Here is a 27897-nt window from a genome sequence, read left to right as displayed (position 1 = left end):
ATATAGTACCACTGCTGTGAGTGCTGCTGTGCACTGTAGCTCAAAGGTAAAAAAAAAAAAAAAATTAAAAAAAAAAAAACTATTTTATGTTGCATTCACACTAATCAGAATATTTTAATATTATTTTTTTCTTTTCTTTTCTTCTCTCCTCTTTTTCATTTTTGCCTGTTGCTCCTCTCCACTCAGTCCTCACCCTCTTCGTTTCTGCCCATTGCCGCTGACCAAGCCCCTACCTAGCGCCGACCACTCTATCTTGCATTTTCTCTCTCTAGATCTCCACCTCAAAGACTGAACCTTCGAGCTCCACCCTCTCTCTACTATCTCATGCCCAGCGCCGATGTGGGTTTGTGTTTGTGTTTTCCGATCTATTGTGGGCAATGGGCTTGTGTTTGTGTTTGTGGAAGTGGGCTTGTGTTTAACTATCTGTGGGCATTTTGGCGCAATTGATGAAATTTCCGGGGGTATTTTGTTTACAGTGTTTTCCGATGTGGCTATTGTGGGGGTGGCGATGAAGATAGAGTGAAAGAGAAAGAAAAACAAAGTTGAAGTAATAAACAAAAATGCAAATGAAAATAGAGTGAATATATTATTTTATTATAGTAGATATATTGGTGAGAAAAAAATAATTTTTTTGATGGTGGTGATTGTGGTGGTGGTGGCGGCGGTGGTAGTGACAGTGGTGGTGGCAATGGCTGTGATTGTTGTTTATTGTAAAGAATATATTATTCTATCATGTGGCAGTGGCCGTAGCGAAAGAGTCAGCGGCGGCGACGAAGGCGACATTGGCGATGGAAGAGTCGGTGGTAGCAACGATGGCAAAGACGGTGGTAGTGGCAGCGGTAGAGATTGCGGTGGCAGTGGAAGAGTCGGCGGCGGCAGCGGTAGTGACAACGGTTGCGGATGGTTGTAATTGTAGTGAATATATTATTTATTGTAATAGATATATTATTTTATTGTAATGTTTATATTATTTTATTGTGTTAAAAGCTAAAATAGATTTATTACTGCAGCATGTGAGTAGGTAAAATAGATAAAATAACTTTTTGTGGTGTCAAATAGCTAAATTTTTAGCTCTACTACTGTGGATGCTCTTAATATGTAAATTTCCTGTCTCATCCAAAATAGAATATTAGATTTTTCTCATCAAAGTTCTATTTAAGTTTCAAATTCTAGTCAGATCCCTTAAGTTCCCAAAAAAATAATAATTTGTCATCAACGTGTGTTTGACTTGGCTAATTAACATGATCCAGAGTATCATGGTCAAAACTCATCATATTTTTCATTACATACCACTTACAAAAAAATTGGGAAGGAAGTGCTAAAAGAAGGCCAGAGCAATCTTGCATGCATTTCTTCATCAAATCCAGTACTCCAATCTAAGAGCTTCAATTTGTTGCTGACTGAACAAAAATGGAATAAAAAAGAAGAGAGTGGGAATGAAAAAGAAGAAAGAGCACAAAGTAGAAAATCCCAAAGACAAAAACAACATAAGTGAAGTGAAGCTGTTAATGGTCCCTAAAGTTTCAAAAATAAGTGCTATTAGTCTTTGAAATTTCAAAAACGGTTACTAATACTATTTTGCTTCGTTAGACACAAACGAAGAAACTAATGGAAGTTGATGGAGAGACCAATTGCGCTCATTTTTTAAACTTTAGGAATCAATAGCACTTAGTAGGTACATTGTAGGGACTAACAATGTATTTATGTCCAAAAAAAAGTATACTATTCATGGGTTCCACTGCAAATTTCAACTTATTTACAATTTCAGTTTATTTTTGCTACTATTTATGAGTTCTACTACACTTTTTGATATTATTTAGGGGTCTCATTGTATTATTCAGCTAACTTTTACCTTTATCTACAGTACTTTTAGCAAAAAGTTTTTAGTCTTAACTAAATAAGCTATTCCCTAACAGACACTAAGCTTAATATAATAGAAGCTTGATAAAAGAGGAAAAATAAAAGGTTTTACCTTAACTATTGCTTAACTTTTAGAGAGTTCTCAATCCGTTGGATGAGTTGATCTGCACTTAAAGCGCCCTCCTGAAAATAATTAAACCAATACGTTTTAGAAGTTCAAAATCAACAATATAGATTTCACTAGTAGGCCACGAGAGAGAGAGAGAGATCATATCAAAGTTATATGGTGCTAATTATTTTATTAGTGGCTTAAATTGAACATAGGACTAGTAACCCAATATTCTCAGTAACTTTACATCCTGCATAAAGGAAAGAAATCAATCCTAAGCGACAGACCTTCATTTGTCCAGACCATACTATTAAAAGAAATTACACAGTATGTCTTTCTTTTCCATAATTTAAAAAAATAAAAAAAAAAAAATAAATAAAAATGAAAGCTGAGGTTACCAAATAAAAAAAATATTAAACTCTCTACCAAAAAAGAAAAAAGGTTTAGTGTACATTTCACAGCTTCAAGAATGAAAGGAATTAGAACAATCACATTGACGTAACCAAGAAGTCATACAATTTCAGCAATGTCTAATATGTAGGGCTGTACAACTATAAGGGCATGTTGCATTGTGTTAGGCAGGTCTACGAAGAGCTTTAAGGCAAATAGGGCTCTCTAAGTGGTTCTTTAGGCCATTTGACAAAAAAATTTAAGAGCTTTAAGGCTGGCTTTAAAAATGCTCAAGTTTTAAAGCTTTTGTCATTTCTCACATAAAAAACTTTGGCAAAAATTCGATTTCGTCTCTTCACTTTTACTCCAGCCGTCAAATTAGTCCCTGAGGTTAAATTTTTGTCAATTTAATCCCTCACTTTGTCAAAAAGCATCAATTCCTTTTGTTAAAATGCAAAGGCTCTGTTTAAAGCTAATTTTTCACATTAAAAAAATCACAAAATAAACATTTTCCCCGAAAACAAAAACCTGGCTTTCTGCCAAATTTTGGGACCAAAAACTAATCAGAAACCCACGACCAAAAACACGAGTACTGACATTTGCCATCCTCCTCCCTCCACATTGCCATCACCCGTGTTTGCTTCCTCTTTCCCCGGCTGCTGTTTTCTCCTTGGCCAGTGTCACAGTCGCAGGTCTCAACCATGGATTATGAAAATATTTGAGAGCATCTTGGGAATTATTACAGTACTTTATAAAAGCTAACACTCTTGAACCACAATGGTCTAGACATTTAAAGGATGAACCCCCCCAAAAAAAAGTACCTACCGTATGAGCAGATTTTTGCAACAAAAGCCAGGAAATCAGTTACTGTTATTGGTGATAAAACAAATTGGGTTTTAGTTTTACAAGCTCGCAGCACAGAAGAGACCATGTGGTATGTACTCACAGAGAGATGGGAGAAAGGAGCAACTATACAAGATTCAAGAATATTGATAGAAAACAAGGTGTAAGAAGATCTAATTTAACTAGTATTTTTCAAGGACAAGTCGAGTTTGTTTTGATATTATAGAATTAAATCCACCAGTGTCACTTTTATAGAGTTGACGCCATGGATTAGTTTCTATAACTTTGACAGAGAAAATGAAGAAAACAAAATCCTGGAATAACATCAAAGAACAGAGCAGCAGATAATGGAAAATTAGAAATATTTAAGAAAACAGACCAGTTGCTGGAAGAATCAACCATACGGAACTTTAAAAATCTAACCATACCCAACCCAAGTCAAAAGGTCAACCATACCCAACTTCAATACCAAACTCCCATCAAACATCAAAGCAGATTTCAGGAAGAAAAAAAACGTAGAAGAATTTTTTTTTTATAAGTAATGAAAATATTACTAAACTATCAAAAAAAAGTGTCACCCAAGTATACAGGAAGTACACACTAGGGACAAGAACAATCAAACACACAAATTACAAGCATCCATCAAAGAATGAACAGAAAAAAATTGAATGACTGCCTACTACAGAAAACCAATCCAATAAAGTTTTGAAGAAGAAAGGTTTTAGGTCAAACATTGTCCTTTCAGAATCCTCAAAGCTCTGGTTATTTCTTTCCCGCCAAATGCACCACATCAAACAATGAGGAACAGCCTTCCAAATAACTCCATTACGATTTCGCCCAAACTTCCCTTCAAACTGGCTAAAATTTCAACCACTATCTTCAACATTACCCAATGAATACCATACAAGGTGAACACCATAAACCACAATTCCGTAGTAATAGGACAATGGATATGGAGGTGATTTATAGATTCCCCATTACTTTTACACATTAAACATTAATCTAAAATTCATATTCTCCGCTTCTATAAATTATCAATTGCCAAAATCTTGCCCAAACCTGCAGTCCAAATAAAAAAGCAACTCTAGACAGATCCTTAGGCTTCCAGGTAGACTTCCAAGGGAAGGATTGATCACTACTTTCGGTCAAAACCCGGTAATACGAACCAACTTCAAAACTCATTTTCTTAGCAGGCATCCAGCAAATTTTATCCTTCCCAACTCCCCTCAACAAGACTCCATAAACACTTTCCATGAAATTGGATAAAGAATCCAATTCCCAATCTTGAATAACTCTAATGAAACTCAAATCCCAATGTAGAACTCCATTGGAGAACTTCATAAGATCAGCCACATAAGCCTCCTCATTTCTATTTATAGAAAATAATTCTGAAAACACATTTTCAAAAGGGTGTCCCCACACCAAACATACTTTCAAAATTTTACCATAGACCCAACCACCACCCCTCAAACTGAATCTAGGCCAGCCACGACTAATGGACTTCCACAAACTCACTCCATAAGGAGCGGTGACAGGAATAGAACACTAATCTCACCTGCTGCGACCATATTTAATCCTTATCACTCTCCTCCACAATGCCTCTCACTCATTACTAAATCTCCATAGAAATTTTCCCAACAAAACTTCATTAAAACGTCTTAAATTTCTAATAGCCAAACTCCCAGACTGAAGAGGAACACAAACCGTAGTCCATTTCACCAAGTGAATTTTTGATTCATCCCCCAAACCAGTTCAAAGAAGATTCCGTTGAAGTTGTTCAATGCGGTTTGCAACATCCACTAGAATAGGAAAAAGAGAGACGAATAGGTTGGCGGATTAGATAACATACTCTTTACTAAAGTAACTTCTCCCCCTAGAGAGAGATACAACCATTTCCATCTTGCTAATCTCCTTTCCACCATCTCAATAATTGGATTCCAAATTGACTCCTCTTTGGATTTAGCACCCAAAGGAAAGCCTAAATATTTCTTTTTTTTTGCTGGGTAATTTGTTATTGCGGGGGATCGAACCCCCGAGTTAGCGAACACATAAGGTACCGGGTACCACTCAAGCAACTAGGCCCGGGTACCACTAAAGCCTAAATATTTCATCATGAGTGAACCTTGCTTGCACCCTAACAAGTCAACCAACTCCACTATACTCACTGCCTTATCCAACATTTTACTAAAAGCATCCATGACAATGACAAAAAACAATGGAGATAAAGGATCACCTTGTCTTATGCCCCTATAGCTCTCAAAGAACCCACAAGGAGCTCCATTGATTAGGATAGAGAATTTAACTATCAAGATGAAAAACATAACCCATCTTTTCCATTTATTTGGAAAGCCACAACGCTCTAACATGTAAATAAGAAAGCCCCAGTTCACATGATTATATGCTTTCTCTACATCCAACTTACAAAAAACCCTAGGAACTCTGATTTTAGTCTACTATCCAAGCATTCGTTAGCAATAAGTACAAAGTCTAAAATCTACTTTTCCTAAAAAAAGGCATTTTGAGATTCAAAAATAATGTCCCCAACACCATTTCAACCTGTACACCCCCAACCAATCTAACAGGCTAAAAATCTCTCAATTCCACTGCATCTGATTTTTTAGGAATCAAAGAAATAAAAGTGGCATTCAAACTTTTCTCAAACTAAGCATTATCGAAAAAGTACTGAAAGACTTCCAGAAGATATGCTTTAATAATGTTCCAGCAAATTTGAAGGAAGGCCATGGAAAAACCATCAGGTCCAGGAGCTTTGTCGCCATTAAAATCCTTTAACATCCCAAAAATCTCTCCTTCGTCAAACAACTGTTCCAACCAGCCAGCCTTATCCCTAGTAATCTTGGAAAAATTCAGCACGTCCGGATGGGGGAGATGGGTCTTATCTTCGGTGTATAAATTTTTATAAAACCGAAGAATCCCATCTTCAATAACTTCCTGATTTGATGTCAACACCCCATCAATTTTTAGATGGCCAATAGTGTTGTTTCTTCTATTTGAGATAGCCATACAGTGAATGTTGACGCTGGTACTCATGTTTTTCAGTTGTGAGTTTCTGATTATTTTTGGGTCCCAAATCATATGTTTTGTTGCAATTTGGGAGAAAGCCAGGTTTCTTGTTTTAGGAAAAAAAAATGTTTGTTTTGCAACTTCAAGTGAAAAATCAGTTTAAAAAGGCACCATTCATGGTACTAATCAACCGGATTTTAACGGAAGGACGACATTGACTTCCTTGACAAAATGAGAGACTAAATTGACAAAAACTAAATCTATTGAACTAATTTGACAATTGAAGTACTTATCAAAAAAAAAAAAAAATTTGACAATTGAAGTAAAAGTGAAGCAACTAAATTGAATTTTAGCTAAAAAAAGTTTTATCAGTTTGGTTACCAACTGGGTGTGACAGATTTGAATCACTTTATGATTGTAGTTAGCCAAATGCTAACAGTTTTTCAATTGAAGCTCTTAACCGCTAAAGTTCTATAACTAAAAATCTACTTCCTATAGTAATCCCAATTGGACACTAAGACGAGACTTCTATGCATTTTCACAAGTTAAAGCACTGATAACCTCAAGATATACAAAGTACTTCCACATGAGAGCAAGAGAGATGCAAATTCAACTCACAAAGCGATCATACGGTTCTCCGTCCTTAAATATGATGAATGTAGGCAATGCTTCTATTTTGTATTTATTAGCAATGCTAGGGTACTTCTCAGTGTCGATCTTCACCACCTGGATCGTATCTTTCAGCTGAGTACTAACTTCATTGAGGATGGGAGCCATGAATTGACAAGGACCACACCTGGAAACCAGAGAGTCATTAATTTTTCAGTTTTAAATTTATATTGTCCTGCTCAATATTTTCAAACCTAGAGGTCACTCAGAACAAGCAATTCCTGAACTACCTCACCATAATCGATAGCCTATAGGGTGAAATTTTACCACCTCCATTACAAATAAAGTTCTACTCACAGACAAACGCAGTTTTACAAACTTTAGAATGCAAAAGCTTATACAGCTTTCCAAAGAAGTGATTTGCACATTATCATTTCATGTGATAGAATAGATTCAGACCTCAACTCAGCCTCTGATGCTTCTTAGGCAAAATATGAAAACAATAAGAAAATAAAAGTACAGATAAGTTGGGAAGAACATACCAGGTCGCATAGAAGTCAACCAATACAGGTTTGTCAGAATTAGTCAGCAAATCATCAAAGGAGGAAAATGTTTGCTTCTTGGCTTTGACCTACAAGAAAAATTTGTGGGACAAAAACTATTTACTTTATGGCACACAAGTATTAAAAAAACTTTTTCATTATCCATCAAAAAAAATTGAACATACAAAAAGAGACTTTTATCAGACTGCACGCTTTCCAGCAGTGGCCTTCAAGACCACCACCACTTCCAAGGCCATGGCCACCTCTACCATGGAGCTGATGTTGTGGGTCATGGCTTCAAAAATTTCGGGCCAAAGGGTTCATTTATGCTGGACCCAACTGGGTTTATGGCCTATGCGGCCTAGCTTGTGGCAAGGGTAGCGGAGAGAATTGAGGAGGCAGTCAGCTCTACCATGACCAGGAAATGGAGACTTAAGGGAGATAATGTGTAATTCGTGTTTGTGATTATCAAAAAAATAAAAACCTACTTTGTATGTGGTAACAGAGAGTTATTAAGAAAGAAAAGGTCAGAAATTTCAAGATAAGTGACAATTTTGGAAATAAAGCACATGACGACATGGTCACTAGCCTATTTTTAACCGTTAGATTTAGTTGAAATCAATTGTCTAAAATAGGGGTAACTCTTGTGAAGTTACACCAAGTGTAACTTGAAACCATCTCATATACATATATATATATATATATATATATTTTTTTTTTTTTTCTTTGAAAGAGAAAACAAAAAGACTGAATTCTTACAATTTTGAAAAATAGGAAAATTTATAAAGATAAAAAAGAAGAAGAACAATGGATAGACCAGAAGGGCAGCATCCTCAAAAGAACCTTCACTTATAGCATATTTGAGGGCATGCCAAATGGATGAACACAGAATGCTTACAAGAAGTTAGCCTAAAAACTACATTACTCACTAATTACATTAAAAAGAAAGATAATCAATGAAATCTACACTATATCATGCATCCACGATGCCATGGGTCCACAACCACTCAAACAATGACCTCAAAAACAATGAATTAACAAATGGTCAACGTTTTCACAATTACTTTTACATATACAACACAAATCCACTAAGATTATATCTCATTTAATAATATTCTCAATGGTAAATAATTTTTTTGCCTAAAGCTATTTTAATTTATTTTTTTGATAAGTAAGAAAAATTATTATTAAAAATGGACCACTTTTTACAAAAAAAAAACATAAAGCAGCCAAAAGATACAAAAGAAGCAGAAATTATATACAAGAAATAAGCGAGTCTACAAACAACAAGAGAGAATCTCTAGATGTGAATCCCCGAACCCGAAACCAATTAAATAAGGTGCCAACAAAGCAGGCAAGCAGCTGATTAACTGAAATCTCCACATCCTCAAAAGTGCAACTGTTAAGCTCCCTCCAAATACACCACATCAAACAAAACAAAATCAAATTCCAAATTCCGGATGAGTGTTTCCCCCACCAATTCTGCCAACCAAAAAGAAGATCAATTACCTTTTCTAGGGAAAACCCAAGCGATCCCAAAGGTTTTAGGACAAAACACCACAACTGATATGCCTTCTCACAATGACAATAAATGAATCACAAATTCTTCACTACCCCTACACATCCAATGCCAATCTACAATAGTGAAACCTCTCCTCAAATTATCACTGGTGAGAATCCTCCCACAAGCTACAGTCCAAACAAAAAAAGAAACCTGTCTAGGTACTTTGGCCTCCCAGTTACCTTTCCAAGGAAAAATGACTGAAGATGAACCTCTTAGTGCATTTTAAAACTTGCAAATATCAAATACCCCTTTCTTCTTTGGCACCCACCACATAAGATCCCCATCCTCACTAATAGGAGAATTAGACTCCAAAATAAGAAGAAAGTCCACCACTATCTCCAATTCCCAATCGTTAAAATCACAAAAGAATCTAACATCCCATATCCTCCTCTCCCCCACCCCTTGCCTAACCAAATAAGATTCAACCAAAGCCTCCTTATCAATAACAATATCATATAAATCCAGGTAGGCCTCTTTCAAAGGTTGATCACCGCAACAACAATCATGCCAAAACTTCACCTAATTCCCCACCCCAACCTTGAACCGGGTAAAGTGACTAAAAACTTCCCTACCCTTCTAAATACTCCTCCCCAATTTTGAATGCCATCCCCCCCACTCCTTCCCATATTTTCCTGCTACCAACTGCCTCTAAAGCCGTGACTCCTCATTCCCAAACTTCACAACCATTTCCCTAATAAGGCTTTGTTAAAGGTGGTAATCTTCCTTATCCCTAACCCACCAATAGGCATGGGGTACAAGCCTGAAGCTATTTTCCACAAAGAAAGCAACTTTCTTGGGCACCTTACATTTCCAAAAACTCTTCCAGGGGAAATTTTTAACCATTATATCCTCTTAGCGCCTCATAAAAAGAACTAACTACTAATCCTCCACCTCAAACAATCCTTCACCTCCATTGACTCTACAAACCTGATGTTCTATGAATGATTTCCCCCTTCATCCATTGTGATACAAGGAAATAAATTCCCATGCAATTTCTAGAGAGAGAGAAAGAGAGGAAAAATCACCTCAATCTTTAACTCAAAAAGTAATCTGAATTTTATCATCAACAAGAATGGCATGCTGGAATTTTTTAAAGCATGACTTTTAATTAAACTCCTACGGGCAACTGACCCCACCTACCAAAACCAGTTACCAAGTAATCCAGGGGCTTTTCACCCTTGACGGGCTAAGCAATTCTCCTATGGGCAACTAACCCCACCCGCTAGAACCAGTTACCAGGTAATCAATGGGAATTTTTTAAAGCATGACTTTTAACAAGCTCCTAAAATCTAGCACATGATGTGCCATGTAACCAACTTTCCCTCCAAAATTTGAAATGTTGCAATTAACACTACATCACAAAACATTGGGCCAATTGGACTCCTAGTGACACTCGGCCATGCCATGTCACTCCATATTCTCACATGGCACATGCTGCCTATCACCCCCATGCCACGTCATCATTCACTATACATGCATTAGACTACATTACATTTTCCCCACATAAGAATGTACAGAAGCATCCTTTTCCAATGCAATATAATGCAAGAGCATCTAAGACTAAAACTAAGAAGACCCATTAGGTTGTTTTGTTTAGCCTGTTGCTATAGTGCTTTATATCTCTATGTTATGTTTTATCTGTTATCATGTTTTTAGCATTTTAAAAGATTGTATGCGTAGCTTGTAACTTCTGATGAATTTAATCAATTATCCCAAAAACCTAAGTTGTTAGGAAAAGAATGAATTTAATCACTTAACCATTATTCTAACAACACCCCTCATGTGTGGGTCCAAACTCCTCCTTAATAAGTGGGGCCAAACACATGAGATTTATAACTTTTTAAATGGGAGGTAGACCAGAGACAAGGTTCAAACTCAAGATTATCAATTGTCGCAAAAGTTTAACCTGTTAAGAAATAGTGAATTTAAACCACTTAATCATTATTCTAAACAGATAGTCAGGATTTAATTGTTCTATGTAAGATGAAGGGCTAGGATTCTAAGGTTTCAAAAAGCCATTATAAATAGCCTCTTTTGAGTTATCATAAGTTGCCTATTATTATCTATTATATAAAATTCCAAATCTAAATATTTCTTGAGCTTTTTCAACCTTTGTTCCAATTTAAGTTCTATTACTTTTTCTTTGCAATTATCTTGTTTTGTTATTAGAATTTCTTCTTAAATCATTTGAAAACAACAATTTGCTTCAAATGTGGCATCTTTTGGTTGGTTAATATTAGATCTACACTACATCTAAAAAATTTACCGCATCACAATAGAAACAGCTTTCAACCACAAACCCTAGGATAAATGTGAATTATTGGGCCGTTCAATTGATGGTTCCTAAAAGCAATCCAGGGCTCTATTTTGTGCAACTGAAATAGAAGGAAGAAATTAGTAGAGTTTGGCAGTACCATGAATAGTTATTTCAGCTCTTAAAGGAATTGGGGCATTAAAAAAATTGATGTGGTTCATCCCCATGGTGGAGCTCTCTTCTTAGTTTTGTTTTAGTTAGGAAATTGTAAGCTCTTTTAAATTTTTTTTTTTTTTTTTTTTTTTTTTTAAGATTTGAAAAGGTGCAATATGCGGGAATTTGGAGGGTGTGGGAAATTTTGAAAAAGGGGAAAGGCTAGCTGTAGGAAGAAATTTCTTAAGGACAAAAATTGATTATCTTTATGGCTAAAGAAAGAAAGGCAGATAATAACACCAAGGAACAGGAACAGTATGGCTTGGCTAATCACATCAGATGTGTGGATGTGGATAGGACAATTTATAATGACTCTTCAAGGTGCCGTAAACCCAAAAATCCTAGGTTTGATCCATACTAAGACTAATACACGGTTATGGCAGAGAGGTCTATACTCTATACTATTACCAAGGGTGGGTTGTCCTTATAATATTATCTATTTAGACAACTTTCTCTCAAGCCCATAACATTCAATCTTGGTAATTTGAGGTTACACTATTTACAACAACAACAAAATTATCACAAACCGTAGCCTGTGTGATTTATAACTGGAGCTGCCTATAATTAAAATAAATAAATAAATAAAAATGGGAAAGCATTTGGGAAAAAGAGCATTCAAGATTATTATTGGTAAAAGAAGCACTGACATATGTTGAAATCTAAGAAAAGAAATCATAGAAACGAAACAAATAAGATTAAAGAAGCATGAGAAGAAGGGTTACCAGAGGAAGGAGTCGAGGGCGTGAGGGAGAGGGAGAGGGAGAGCAGACCCAACTGATTGGAAGTCGCTGTAAAGGAAATTTCAGAGAAGACGAATTCGAAAAAGAAGAAGAAGATGAAGCCGCTGCTGCAAAGAAATTATTATATTTTGAAGAAGGAATCGTAGATGATGATGATGCCCAAACGGAGACCGCCATTGCCTTCTCTCTACTCTCCTCTGTTTGGACTTTGGACAGGAAATATAAACATATATATATATATATATATATATATATATCTTTTTATCTTCGTTTTTTATCGTGCGGCTGAAGTAGCATGTTTTACTAACCAACGGTCCAACCCAATCTATCTTGATTTTGCCCACTTGCCACAATAAAAAAAAAATTTGCAAACTAACACTAATTTTCAAATAATTTTGTTAGTTAACATCATTTTCAAACTATTTAGGAAACTAATATCTCGAGCATGTAAGAGTTGATTTTGGTGTGCTAAATTGAGTATAATGAACTCGATTTCAATTTTTTAACGACCTTAAAATTGAGCCTATAGAGCTCGAGTTCAATGTTGCAAAAAGAAGAATTTGACTAAGTGAAGAAGAAGAAGCGAAGAAGAAGAAGAACATGAAGAATCTGACGGGATGGAGGATCTGACCGAAGAAGAGGAACCTCGTGATCAAAAAAATTAAATAAATAAAAATGCCCAGAAGAATCTGACTAAGTGAAGAAGAAGGAGTGAAGAAGAAGAAGAATCTGATGGACCGAAGAAGAACAAAGAACCCCACGATCAAAAAAATCAATAAAAATAAAAAATAAAAAAACCCCAAATCCAAACCAAACCCACGGTAGCTTGATTTCTGGGTTCAGGCTTGATTTCTGAGCTTTAGAGATTTCGAGTCTTTAAGACTCGAGTCCACTTGAAATCGAGTCATTTATACTTGATTTAGCACACCAAAATCGATTCTTACACACTCAAGATGTTAGTTTCTTAAATAGTTTGGAAACGATGCTAACTAACGAAATTGTTTGGGGATTGGTGTTAGTTTGCAATTTTTTCCCTTACCACTTAACTACTTTCCTTGTCTCTGTCTAATCTAATGTTGAGGGTTTTTTTTCCCTAAAGCCATGTGGTATAATTTGGTGAATAAGGTCTTTTACCCCAAAAAAAAAAAAATGTGAATAAGTTAGGTCATATCTATAATAGTGTTCGCATCAGTCTATCTAAAATTTTCTATCTATTTTAGTATAAGAACCTACTTTTTCTATTTTACATTCTCGCTTTTTAAAAATACGCATATCAGTTTATCTATTATCACTCCAATTTATTTAAATAATAATTTTTATTCTTTATTAATATATCTCTCACTTTTATTAATATATCATCTTATCTCATGGTCTCTCTCTCAACTCCACCTCTATCTCTCCCCCCCTCAACTCTCTGCTTCTCTCATTCCCAAACCCAAACACTCACACACGAAGGCAATAGTGGCAGATCAAGCAGTAGCAGTGACAGATCTAGAGATTTTTCCTTTGAGTTTTCATATGGATTTTTCATTCAGTTTGGTTTGGTTTTGATTTGATTTTGGTTTAAGATGGATTTTTCAGGGGTGATTGGGCGGTACTCTCCTTCTTATTCTTCTTCTTCTTCTTTTGGTGGGCTGCTTTGAAATGGTTGCGGTGGTGTTGGTAGTTGGGTGGTTTCCTCTTCTTCTTTTGGTGGGTTGCTGTGAAATGGGTTATGGTAAAGTTGGGGTTGCGGTGGTGGTGGTGATGGTGGTTGGGTGGTGTTTTTCTTTTTCTTATGGGTTGTTTTGGAGGTTGGGAAGTGAGGGTCTCTATCAAGAACAATGGTGAGAGAAAATAAAATAAAACCTAATGTCATAAACAACTACAATGACTATGTAAATATACACGATCATTATAGCAAAGGTGTATATTAACATATTTATACACCCATTGATGTGTGTAGTTTTAGGACAAAATTGTGTAAATTTCAATACTTTTTCTATTTTGGAAGCACTGATATGAATGCTCTAATTACTTGTGTAAATCTTGTTACACAGGGTATGTGTAATAAGGTGTGTATAATAAATACCATCCTCATTGTTATGTGGAGTAGTTTATCAGTTGTGCTCAAATTATAGCCATCTCCTCTTGTTAAGGTTAGCTTTGTCTTCCTTATAGTTTTTTCTCCTCCCCTTTAGTAGGATTCATCTTTTCGGCTTCACTTTACACACCTACCTCACTTCTTACAATTATAAGATATCATCAATTATCAATCTTCATCCTTGTCCTATCCTTAACCCTCTTAGTTGATTTCTTTTTATCTCATTTGTCATTCTCATCTTTTTTCTCCCTACCTTTTTGGCACTTAATTACTCCCCAATTTAGGTGATGGAAACACCTTAGGGATTGCTTTCATGCAAAAACATACTTGGCTTATTTTGTGAGAAAATATATTCATGCAAGAGGTTAGAGTTTTGGTGAAACAATGGGCATGGTGCAAGTTTAGGTGCCAAAAACACATTCGGGATAGCTATCATGCAAAACAAGTCAGACTTATTTCATGCAAAAATACCTCCAAGTCAATCTTTTCGCACGAAATAAGAGGTTGGACAAGCTTGGTGCAAGTTTAGGTACCAAAAGCACCTTAGCCCTTAGGAATAGCTTTCGTGCTTAAACAAGTGTGGCTTACTTGATGCGAAATACCTACGAGTCAAGATTTTCACACTAAATATGAAATCAGAGTTTTTGTGAGCAAGTTTAGGTGTTGAAAACACCCTAGGGATAGCTTTCGTGGGAAAAAAGTTGGGTTTATTTTGTACGAAAATATCTTCGGGTCAAGCTTTATGTACAAAAGAAGAGGTCAAAGTTTTGGTGTGAAATAATGCATAGTCAACACTCATATTTACTCATCACCAATAAAATAATAAGAATCAAATCAAACCAACACTGTTTGTTTGTTTGTTTGTTTGTTTTTTTTTTTTATTTTTTTTTTTTTTTTAAGGAGCAAATTGGAATTTGACCGTAATGAGCAAGAATCACTGATTGGAATGGGCTGAAATTACTTCAAATTTAGCCCTGTGGACACTGCAAAAAATAAATTGAATCCCTCTATAATCTATCTTTGGCAACATGTTCATGTGTGCATGTGTTTTTGGGGTGAGTGAGTCTCTTTTCTTAATTTTTCTAAAGAGTCGCCACCAACCACTGGTTTTGTATTATGTGTGATTGGTCTCCTATTTGTCTAATTTGTTTTAATTACCTAATTAACTAAAACTCAATTCAAGGGTCATTAATTAATTAAGGTAAACCAATGTCTCGAACCAAAGATTCTTGGATACAGAAGCTCAGTCATGGGTGGGAAAGGTATTAGGCACCCCACACCACATACCCAAAGGATGGTACCTCATTTTAAACTAATCTCAACATTCATATTTTAGAAAACAAATTAAACACTTGACATTTTGATTTTGAAAAGGTTTTGTAAATACAATATATGTACATATCATGTGAGTATTTTATTTATGTATAAAGTATAATGTGAATGTTTATTGCAAGGAGTATATACAAACAAAACATGTAAATAATATATATGTATATCATGTGAAAACTATATTAAAAAATTGCAAGAATTTAAATGTATATATAATTAACATGTGAATATTATTATACTTTCTACATATTTACCATGTGAGGAAAGATGTCACCTTATGCATTTAAACCCATTTTATTCTCTAGTTTTTATTCTCATTCATAAACACAACGAACCAAAAGTTATTAGTGAAAAGGGTAGGGGGGGATATGTTAGCTTGATGGGAGTCTAATGATTCAATGGAAGTGTATCATAGATACATAACAAACCTCTTTAAGCAAATGTCATTTGAAAGGAAAGATTTAAAAGCAATTCTATGTAAAAAAAAATTATTCACATTTGAAAAGATAAATGTTTTCTTTGGAAAACCTTATGATATTTTTTTGGGGAAAGGTTTGTTTTAAAATAAGGGTTAAACTTTGGGAAAAGAGTTTTCTTAAAAGAGGCTTCTCTTGATTTTATATATATATATATATATATATATATATATATATAAAAGGGATTTGATGAGAATGTTCAAAGAGAACAATTTTAAAAGAAAAGGGTTTTGATTAAATGAAAGTGTAAATTTAGACAATAGGAACCTTGCAAATTTACACATTTTTAACTTGATTGGTATGAGTGATTTTGAAGTAAAATTGATACTTTATATATATATATATATTGTGCATTGTTTGATACAAAGGGTTTAAGCTATTCCCCTTTAAAAAAAATAATAAAAATAAAAAATAAAAATAAAAAGGAGGCATATAGTACTATAAAGACGAGAGGTAGGGTTTAAGTCCAAAGTCTGGAGCCGGGTGCAGTCGCCGCAAGCGGGAAGCTCAGGTAATCTCTCTCTCTTTCTCTCGCTCTTTTCCATTTCGTAAGCAACCAAACGTAACAACATATATAATAATATAATGTTTGAGTTTATAGCTTATTATCATGTTGCTTTTCAACTAATAAATAACATAACATAGTACTATTTTCAAAGCAAGCTGGCTAAAAAAGATGAAATGGGTTTTTGCTGTCTGTGGGGGTTTAGGAGGAGGAGGAGGAGAGAATGTCTCACAGGAAGTTTGAGCACCCGAGACATGGGTCCCTTGGATTTCTTCCAAGGAAGCGAGCTGCTCGTCACAGGGGAAAGGGTATTCAATCTAATTCTTCATATTCCTTCTTCTTCTTCTTCAATTTTTTTTTTCTTTCTTTTTCTACTATTTATTTGTTTATGCTTTTTCTATTTGTTGGTCAGTGAAGGCTTTTCCTAAGGATGACCCAAACAAGCCTTGCAGGCTTACTGCCTTTTTGGGCTACAAGGCTGGGATGACTCACATTGTCAGGGAGGTCGAAAAACCCGGATCAAGTGAGTTATTTCTTACTTTTTAACCTGTCACTTTTTTGTTATATGATAATGTAATGAAGCTTTCTCAGTTTGTTTTTTTAGTACATTGATTTTTTAATAGTGGGGTTATATATATTCATTAAAAAAAATGGTGGAAGATCTACCTAACTACCACTGATGGTTACTCTAAAATGTTGCAGAGTGTTTGGATAGATACTGTGATGAATTTTCATTTGTCTATATTTTGTTCTGTTTATGTTTTTATTTATAACATTTATATTTGAATTTCCCATCTGGTTATTTTTCCATCATGCAGTTTTTATTATGCCTTTTTATCTGATCCTTGTGCGTTAATTATTTTTAGAACTTCACAAGAAGGAGACTTGTGAAGCTGTTACTGTTGTTGAGACTCCTCCAATGGTGGTTGTTGGAGTTGTGGGCTATGTGAAGACTCCGCGTGGCCTTCGCTCACTGAACACTGTGTGGGCTCAGCATCTGAGCGAGGAGCTGAAGCGGAGATTCTACAAGAATTGGTGCAAGTCTAAGAAGAAGGCTTTCACAAAATACTCAAAGCAATATGAATCTGAAGAAGGGAAGAAGAGTATTCAAGCACAGCTGGAGAAAATGAAAAAATACGCAACTGTTATTCGGGTTTTGGCGCACACTCAGGTACCAACTTCTCGTTTATCGAATTGGTACATGTGTATAAAATCTTAAGCCTTTGAACTTTACGTATATATTAGTGAAACCATGTAAGAAATGCTATACAATATCATTAGAAAACATATTGGGTTTCCATCAGATGCTACAAAAAATCCAAATATGAAGTTCAGGAACCTTGGCAAAGAACATATATATATATATATATGGAAACCCAATCTGCTGTATGATAATATTTTATTACATTTCTCCATTTGACATTGTTTCATTAATTGCTTGTTTTGTTGTTTCATTGACCTTCATATGGTCCTAGACTAACAAATGAGTGCTTCTGGATGATCTGTCACAGATTAGGAAAATGAAGGGATTGAAGCAGAAGAAAGCACACCTGATGGAAATCCAGGTCAACGGTGGAACTATTGCTCAAAAAGTGGACTATGCATACGGCTTCTTTGAAAAGCAAATCCCTGTGGATGCTGTTTTCCAGAAGGATGAAATGATTGACATCATTGGGGTGACAAAGGGTAAAGGTTATGAAGGTGTTGTCACACGTTGGGGTGTCACCCGCCTTCCCCGCAAGACACACAGGGGTCTGAGGAAGGTGGCATGTATTGGTGCCTGGCATCCAGCTAGAGTCTCATTCACAGTTGCCAGGGCTGGTCAGAATGGATACCACCACCGTACTGAGATGAACAAGAAGATCTACAAGCTCGGCAAGACTGGGGTGGAGTCACACACTGCTTTAACTGAATTTGACAGGTTAGTTACTTGTTTCTGTGAACGAATTTTTAATATCAGAAAACAACAAATCGGTGCCACTGTTTTTTTGTCAAAAACTTCTTGGCCTTAATTTCCAATGGTGATATTTGATCTTCTATTTGGAGGTATCTAAGTTGTAGGAGTCAATTTGAATTATGTCTTACTGGCTGCTGTTTGTACCACTTGATATCGTTGACTCATTTATTGGGTTGGGTAATGAATCAGGACTGAGAAAGACATTACTCCTATGGGTGGCTTCCCTCATTATGGTATAGTGAAGGATGATTATATTATGATCAAGGGATGCTGTGTTGGACCTAAGAAGAGGGTTGTTACACTTCGCCAGTCTCTGCTCAAGCAAACATCTCGTCTTGCACTTGAGGAGATCAAACTCAAGTTCATTGACACTTCCTCAAAGTTTGGCCATGGCCGTTTCCAGACAACTCAAGAGAAACAGAAGTTCTATGGACGGGTCAAGGCTTAATGATTCAAACTTGTCAGGGATTTTTTATCATCTGGTTAATTTAGGCTATCTGTTTATGTGTATGCAATTTCCCGTCAGAACAAACGTCTGGTATTGTTATTTTTTTCCTTTTGTTTGACATGAGGATTTGGAAGTCTTTTGCCAAGTTTTGTTTTATTGAGATACCTTAGATTTCAAATAATTAATGCTGCTTCAGAATTTTGGTTTTAGTATTACCTGGGTTTTTATTTATCACGTTCTTTTCAAGTTTTTTTTTTTTTTCCTCTAACCAAACTTGTAAGTCAGGCCCTACTTTAGCACGTTTGGCCAAGGCATCTGCTACTTTATTACATAACCGAGGAACAAAACAAAAATCAGAGGAAGACAAAAGGGAAACTTGGGCTAAAATATCATCAACTATGTGACCATACAAGGACTGGTTGGCTGATCCCTGAGAGATAGTGTTGATGACCACTGCTGCAGCACCTTCAAAAACAACTTCATGTAGTCCAATTTCAACAGCGAATTGTACTGCTCTCCTACAAGCTAGAGCTTCAACCATTGCCACGGATTGGGGTAGTGGGACTTGGGCTAACAGAGCGCCTATAACTGCGCCATTGGTGTCTCGGATTATCACGCCCAAACCAACTGAGTCAATGCTTTTGAATATAACTTCGTCGAAGTCGGCTTTGTACTGTGGCTATGCTAGGGCAGACCATTTGTGTTGGACTAGGTTCCAGACTATGGCTGGTGCCTCATCATGAGCCTCGAGGAAATCTTGCAATATTCTGGCAGCTTCAGAGAAGACCTGGTTCAACGGCCGAATCGGGCGGTGAAAATGAATGGAGTTACGTCTATTCCAGAGCAGCCAAGCTGAGATAGCAAAGATCTCCCCCCTATAATTGTCCCGAACCTGCAAAAAACTTAAGAAAAGGTTAGAAAAATCCCCCGGAGAGTGAGGGATTGAGTGTTGCACCTAGCTGAGTGTACTCCATAGATTTGCCACCTCCGGGCAGCCCCAAACAACGTGCAAGATATCTTCAGTTTGGGTCTAGCAAGTGTTGCAACAAGCAAAGGAGGTTATGTGGCGATGAAGCAAGTCGTCCATTGTTGGAAGTAAGTTATTGCAAGCTCGCCAAGTAAAGTGTTTCACCTTGTTTGGGGTTCGTAGCATCCAAACACCTCTCCAAAGATGTCTCTAGGGGTGAGGATTTGAGCTACTTAGGCTGCTGGCCGAAGCTTCATGAACCAGCAGCTCGTAAGTGCTTCGAGTTGAGAAAATACCCAAAGGTTTTTTGGACCATATGGGGCTATCTTGAGGTAGTCTGGGGCTAAGAGGGATGCTCATGATTTTCTTTACTTCATGTGGCAGAAAATTTTGTTTAATTTCAGTTTCCTTCCATGTTCCATTCACCTCATCAATAAAAATACTAACCTTTGCATCAGGGGGAATAGAAGGGAGAGGGGAACTAACCGAACGATACACTTGGTTCGGAAGCCACTTATCCTCCCTTAAACTCACTGTTTTACCATCACCTATCCGCCAAACCATGCCTTTCCGCACCACATCCCTTGCACTTAAAATGCTCTTCCATGCATACGACCCATTAGCAGATGAATTAGCTTCAAGAATGGAGCAATCCGGGAAAAAACGAGCTTTAAAAACTCTATGACAAAGTGATTCCGGATTTTTCAACATGCGCCAAACTTGCTTGGCCAATAGTGCATCATTAAACTTCTCAATCTCCTTAAACCCCATGCCTCCACACTCTCTAGCTTGGCAAAGTCTTTCCCATTTTACCCAATGCACTTTCTTGCTATCACCATTGCAGCCCCACCAAAATTTGCGGATCATAACCTCAATTTCCTAAATTAATCCCTTGGGAAGTTTGAAACAACTCATAGAGTAGGTTGGAATGGCTTGGATTACAGATTTAATGAGCACCTCTCTACCCGCTTGAGATAGAAGTTTCTCCTTCCAACCTTGAATCTTCTTCCAAATTCTCTCCTTGATGTAGGCAAACCCTTGTCTCTTCGCTCTCCCCACAAACGCAAGCAACGCTAGATATCTCTCATATTGCCTGATGGCTGGAACACCCAACAGATGTTGGATTCTGACTTGGATATCCTAGTGAGTATTTGAGCTGAAAAAGATGTTTGTCTTATCTCTGTTTATCTTTTGGGCCGAACCTCTCTCATAAACTGATAAAATATGAAGGATTACCTGGCATTCAGATTCTTTAGCATAGCAGAAAAGTACACTGTCGTCAGCAAAGAATAAATGAGAAACACGTGGCCCATTTCTACAAATTGACACTCCCTTAATGGTTCCATCAGATTCGGCTTTGTGGAGCAAACCTTGTAGACCCATGGCACATAGCAGAAATAAATATGGAGACAGCAAATCACCTTGCCTCAGCCCCCTACTGGGCTTGATAGTTCTACCTAGCACCCTATTAAACAAAACAGAGTATGACACAGTCTTGATGCAAGACATAATAGAGGCAACAAAACTACTAGAAAACCCCAAATGCACCATTGCCCTTTCCAAGAAATCCCACTCCACTCTGTCATAAGTTTTGCACATATCAAGCTTTAGAGCCATATACCCATATTTTCCTTAGGTCTTCCGCTTCAAGAAATGGAGGGTCTTAAATGCAACTAGCACATTATCAGTAATCAACCTTCTCAAAAGAAAAACACTTTGTGAATCAGATACTACATAGGGCAAAATTAGTTTCAAACGGTTAACCAACACTTTAGCAATAAGTTTGTAAACCACATTACAAAGACTTATAGGCCTAAAATCTGAAACTTTCTTGGGGTCTTTTATTTTGGGGATAAGAGCAATAAAGGTAGAATTAATAGATTCCAGGATGGAACCTGAATTTAAAGCTATCTGAACTACCTCTGTCACATCTTTACCAACTATATGCCAAAAAGATTTGTAAAAAATAAGGGACATACCATCTGGGCCTGGTGCAGTGAGAGGGGCCATTTGGTGGAGAGCTTTGAGAACCTCTTCAGCATTGTATGGTTTGTTCAAACTATCATTCATCTCATCAGTGACTATAGGAAGTAATCCACTCAAAATCTCATCAAAGCCAGTTGGATTCGAAGTGGTAAACATAGCATCAAAATAAGAGCTTGCCATTCTGCCCATTTGATCTTCATCTTCGATCCAAATTCCAAAATCATCTTCCAACCCCAAAATATAATTGTGCTTATTTCGTTGATTGGCCCTAGACATGGCAAAACGGGTCAGAAAATTCTGACCCGACCCGAAAAATACCCAAACCCGAACCCGATTTGTTTGACCTGAAGCAAAAACGGGTTGACCCGTGACCCGACCCGTGTTTTCTGCAGGTCAACCCGACTCGACCCGCGACCCAACCCGAACCCGAACCATTTTTTTAAAACTTTTTTTTTTAGTAAAAAAAAATAGTGAAATTAAGACAATATTGGTTTAATTGTTTATTGTGAGTTTTAAGGAAACAATTGATACATTACATAACTACATGCAAATTAATTGAAAAATAAATGGTTGAGCATTCTGTAATGAGTAAATATTTTTAGATATCAAATAGCAAAATACATGTCAAGATAATCTGGTTACAGTAAAGTTAAAAACAGATTTAAAATTGTAGATATGTGTGAGACACATTCACAAGTGTAAAAATAGTAAAGCCAAAGTATCAAATTAGCATAAATTATGAATGCTTAGATCTATTTTTTAACAATTTATGTTCAAAATAAACGATTTTTCAAAATAAACGGTTTTTCAAAATAAATTATGATATTTCCTAGAGTGTGTGCTGCTTAACAATGATATGATCTTCATAAAGGAGACTGGGTATAAATAAGTAAGCAATCAAATTTTAATGTATATCTCAAATTGAAATAGAGTGTCAACCACAATTGATAATAGATTATAAAATTAATTTTTAAAATTGTAACTTTCTTATATGTTTTTATTCTTTATCAAATGAGTTATCCAATAAGTCATTTGTAATTTTTTTTTTTGGAATGTTGATATTGTGTAAAAATAAAACTTGTAAATTTGTTTTACTTATCTTTGTGTTGTTTTGTTTTAGATAGCAATGTTAGGATTTGTATAATTTTAAAATTATTAAATAAGTATTAATAAGTTTAACTAAGTTTATTCTTGATATAAGTAATGAATTCAAAATAATGCATTTTACATCAAGTAATATGTTGCATAACTATCCAAATGGCAAATACATATTGTTTTCTTTATAAAAAAAATAAAAAATAAAAAATTTCATGTGAAAAATACGGGTCAACCCGACCTAACTCGACCTGACCCGCAACCTAATTGACCCGAATCCATTTTCAACCCGCTTAAAATGACTCGTTTGACCCTTGACCCGTGACTCGATTGACCCGACCCGAACCCGACCCGACTCGACCGTTTTGCCATGTCTAATTGACCCTACAATGAAAATATCAAGTGTTGCAATCTCCCTCCTTCAACCATTCACTATGAAAGCGCTGCTTCCACATTGCTTCCTCCTTAATCTTAAGTAAATTAATTTTAGTCTGAAGCATTTCAATCTGATTCGGATTGGTATTGTATAGACCAGCCTCCTCGGTATGACTCAAATCCTTCAATTTCTTGGCCAAAGTATTTCTCACATGCCCAAAGGTAACCCGGTTCCATGTGCTAAGGTTTTCTTGATAGCTTGTAATCTTTTTTAACAAAATTCTAACTGGGTTAGAGTCATTTAAATCAACCCATGATTGTTTCACCACATCCTCACACGATTTATCTTTAAGCCACATCGCTTCAAACTGAAAATGCCGCCCCTTTTTATAGAACCTCTTTTGCTCAGCATCTGAAATAAGCAGGAGCAGTATGTGATCTGAATGAAAGCACTCTAAGTGATGAATGTGAGAAGTAGGAAACCTTAAGATCCACTCCACAATTGCCACCCCACGGTCTAATCTGATCCAAACATTATGGGCACCCGATCTTCTGTTGCACCAGGTAAAAGGGAAGCCATTAAAACCAAGATCTTTAAAAGCACAATAATCCAATGCATCTCGGAACCCTTGCATCTATCTTTCAGGCTTATCCAACCATCCCTGTTTCTCTTCAAGTTTAAGGATTTCATTGAAGTCACCCAAGCATATCCAAGGTAAATTGTATCTGTGGCTCAAATCTCTAAGTAGATTCCAGGAATTTTCCCGGCTGGCAGTTTCAGGCTCTCCATAAAAACCTGTGAAACGCCAGGCATCATCCATTCCTTGATCCACCACCCCATCAATGTGATTATCAGAAGAAGTGAGGACTTTCATTGCAAAATCCTCTTTCCACAACAAAGCTAGCCCACCTCCCCTATTATGGCGTGGAACAACAACAAAAAAATTTTGTATTGCATTTTACGACTTATCCTCTCAATGACCTCCTTATCAACTTTGGTCTCCATGAGGAAAAACATTTTGGGATCTTTTTTGCCAACCAAGTCAGCAAGTTCAGCTTCTGTCTGTGGGTTCCCAAGTCCACGACAGTTCCAGCTAAGGCAACTCATTGTGTTTGGTGTTGCTAGGATCCAACCACCACCTAAACATTTTCTTTACACCCCTTGCTTACCGCACTAACCCTTTTCTTCTTTTTAACAGTCAAGTCCAAAGTTTCCAACTCCGGGCGCCTACTTTCTAAAATCTCCATATCTGAACTTGAATCAGTTTCTCCAACCTCACACAATAGTCGTGACCATTTTTGCTTAAAGCTTTTCAAAGGTTCTGTGGCTGCCCTATTAGTGATGTTTGCTAATGGGGACTGTTTTGCACTAAAAGAAAAAATTCCATGCAGCCCCTCACTATGTCCAACCCCTCCCTCTGTACATAAAGTCTTTTGCATGGGAATGGTATAATGTGGCTGACCCACCAAGTTTTCCATGCTATTATTCAAATCAACAGAATTCCCACCAATATCACTAAACTCATTGCCGTGCAAGACATCAAGATTAGAAACAATCACACCTGATGGTTCGGCCTCCATGGACATTGCCTCAGTCCGAGAACTATTTTCTACACCCCCCTTGCCAAAATTTGAGCCATGAGCACCTTGGCTAGACAAATCTTTGGGAATTGGCTGATTCTTCTCCATCGCAGGTCCCTTCTTCCACGGCGGTTTTCCACGGGAGCTTCCAGAAACAACCACCACTATTTTTCTAGTGTGACGCATCGGTTCAACACAAAGCCATTCCCCATACTGTTGCTCTTCTTTTTTCAAGTTTCCTTTCCCCCGAAGCCACACTTCACAGTCTCTCTCATTGTGAGTAACCCTCGCACACCAATAATAGAAATTGGGAAGCCGGTTGAACTTAAGCAAAGCCCATCCAACAGGTTCTCCCTCTAACCACAGTTTACAGCACTGCGGAAGGGGCTTTGTAATGTCAATTGATACCCAAATTCGCAGGAACCCACCCCCTCACCATTATCCTCTGAATCAACCACCTGCACTATAGACCCAATTGTGTTCCCCACTGCTTCACCCGTCACTTGTGTGAGACATTGATCTAGGACGTTGTGGAGTTGCACCCAAAAAATTAGCAGAATCGAATGGGACCAAGGGCGCTGATTCAATATCCACCGCACGCCGAAAGACCACTATGCTTTTGTTGTAGGTCCATGGCTCCAATTCCAGAACTCATTCCAAATCCATTGCATCGTCAAACTCAAACAGCAGTATGTTTCCTCCTATGTCTCGAATCTTCATCTCTCCAATCAGTTTCCAAAGCAGTTTGAAAGTCTGACTGATTGCCTCTGCATTAACCACTCGCTTTGTAAAAAAATTTGCTGCTAAACGAACAATGGCAACCTCTTTTTTCTGAGGCACATTAACCCCATTCACTTCATCTTCTACCATGATAATGAGATGTTCAACCACACCCCACCGTAACAGAGAACCACAACAACACCTACCGTCCTACCAGGCATAACGGCTTCAAGGGAACAGCGAAACCTCCACGATGGGAGGGACAATATTCTACACTCGACGCTGGGGATACCTGACCAGCGAACCCTAGCAGATAACCCTAGGTGACGTGAGAGAAACCCTTAGTAATTGTTTTCAAGTTGGTGCATACTAATAGGTGCACACTTTATATTTGCTATGGTTGGATATTGAGATTCTAGTTTTTGAGACCCTATTTTCTTCATGTAGTACTTCATTTTGCCTAATCAAAAACACAGTTTTTTAGCAAGTAACACCTGAAAATGTCTGGTTGACTTGGAAGTATGGTTTGATTGTTCGGTGTTTGCTTTAAAATTGTATCTGGACTTATCAAAACCTCATTTTCAAATTGTACCCCAAAGTTTTGCATGAGTTGGAAACTTGCATTGAGTTGTTTCTTTTATTGTCACTTGTTCTTTTAAATAAAAATTTGGGAAAATTACACTTTTCACCATAAATTATTCCCTAAGTTATACTTTGCCCTTTGAATTGTAGAAATGCATGATTGACCAAAATTTATGACTTTGTTACACTTTTTTATGTTGTTTGTTTTGGGGGTAAAGTCTAACGAAATTTAAAATCAAAATGCTAATTTGCCCCTCCCTCCAAAACAAATGATAGAGGGTAAATTGGACACCTTCATTACACCCCTTGACTGCTTTCGATCTTGATTCTTTGTCTATCATTGTCCATTTGGAAGAGTGAAAGAGGAAAAAATGACCAAAACAAAGCAATGCATGCAAAGAAGTAAACAAGATATTGGCTATTTTTTCCTAGAAACTTAATTGATCAAATAGAAGAGGCAACGACAATACAATTTTTTAGAGCGCTCACATTAGTCCATGTAAAATAACATAAGAGGTTAATTTTGCATATCTAAGCCTAAAATCACCTACATCACTTAAGTTGTGTAAATATACACGGTTAGAGCATTCACACCATTTTAGCATAAGAACAAATTTTTATATTTTACACAACCATTTTTAAAAACACGCATATTAAATTATTTATTTTACACTATATATCATTAAAATATTATTTGTTTAATCAATTTTTTTATTACTCTCTCAAATCACCCATCTCTTTATGTATATGAGTAAAAGAAGTATTAATTAGATTTGTATGTGAATGATAACCATGTAGATTATACATAGTTTGTAACAACAATCTAAATTTACATAAGTTCACATGAATTGATGGTGATGATTTTTGGAGCTGGATGTGCAAAATTTACCCCTTATGCTATTATACATGAACTAATGCGAGTGCTCAGTTATTGAAAACAAAGTTTTGTTACAAAATTAGTTTTAGCTTAAATCTACAACCATACTCAACATCTTTTTATTGAAGGTGAATTTTGACAAATCCACAATCAGATTACATTTTCTTCTTATATATTTCATACTTACAAAATTTCTAGAAAAATTAAGATTCAATAGCTATGTCATCAATAAATTATTTAAAATATAAGTTTTTGTAGTTTATAAGTATGCATAGAATATAATCTTATAGATCATATAGTAAATAATATCTGATTAGTACAAAATTTAACATGTGTATTAAGAGTGTAAAGAACATGCAATCTAAAAGTTAGATTTTGGAAATATATAGTAATGTTAATGATATTAAGCAGTGTCGTCTCTATATGTGAAGCAACTAATACGGCCGCCTAAGACCTTAAGTAGAAAAAATGCCCCCAAATTTTCACCAATAAAGTTTTTTTTTTTTAAATATTATAATAGTATTAATTAAGTCCAAATATTAGCCAATAAATAAGATAATATTTTTTATCAAATGAAAAACAAGACAAAAAATGTTATGTTCACAACATTTTTCACAACATTTTCAGAATAAATCCTAAGTGGTAGGTTGTTACAGGGTATTATTAATAACAAAAAATTAATTTCAGTGATGAGTTCAAATTAGAACTAGTAACAAATTAATACCTAAGATTTGTTGTAAAAATATTATGAATGTAACACTTCTAAAAAAA

The 27897-nt window shown here is 36.2% G+C and overlaps 2 protein-coding genes across 3 annotated transcripts; one reads left to right on the top strand and one right to left on the bottom strand.

The window, feature by feature from the left end:
- Positions 1-1164: 1164 nt before the first annotated feature.
- LOC115975539 (thioredoxin Y1, chloroplastic) lies at positions 1165-12371 on the bottom strand. Its single transcript, XM_031096352.1, has 5 exons — positions 12128-12371; positions 7375-7463; positions 6842-7019; positions 1973-2043; positions 1165-1400 (listed from the first exon to the last, which is right to left on the bottom strand). The coding sequence occupies exons 1-4, from the start codon at positions 12320-12322 to the stop codon at positions 1978-1980; spliced, it is 528 nt and encodes a 175-aa protein (XP_030952212.1). The 5' UTR covers positions 12323-12371; the 3' UTR covers positions 1165-1400; positions 1973-1977.
- A 4098-nt stretch (positions 12372-16469) lies between these two features.
- LOC115975537 (60S ribosomal protein L3-1) lies at positions 16470-19158 on the top strand. Of its 2 annotated transcripts, none has more exons than XM_031096345.1 (6): positions 16470-16544; positions 16747-16846; positions 16951-17061; positions 17405-17709; positions 18050-18459; positions 18685-19158. In XM_031096345.1, exons 2-6 carry the CDS (start codon positions 16762-16764, stop codon positions 18941-18943), a joined length of 1170 nt encoding a protein of 389 aa, XP_030952205.1. In that variant the 5' UTR covers positions 16470-16544; positions 16747-16761; the 3' UTR covers positions 18944-19158. The 2 variants fall into 2 exon arrangements, with proteins under 2 accessions (XP_030952205.1, XP_030952206.1); XM_031096346.1 differs by having other exon boundaries at positions 16500-16545; positions 16742-16846.
- Positions 19159-27897: the final 8739 nt, after the last annotated feature.

Source organism: Quercus lobata, chromosome 2 (genome assembly GCF_001633185.2).
Source record: "Quercus lobata isolate SW786 chromosome 2, ValleyOak3.0 Primary Assembly, whole genome shotgun sequence".
Classification (NCBI taxonomy): domain Eukaryota; kingdom Viridiplantae; phylum Streptophyta; class Magnoliopsida; order Fagales; family Fagaceae; genus Quercus; species Quercus lobata.
Note: the sequence above shows the minus strand (reverse complement) of the source record. Positions and strands in the feature narration are given on the sequence as shown.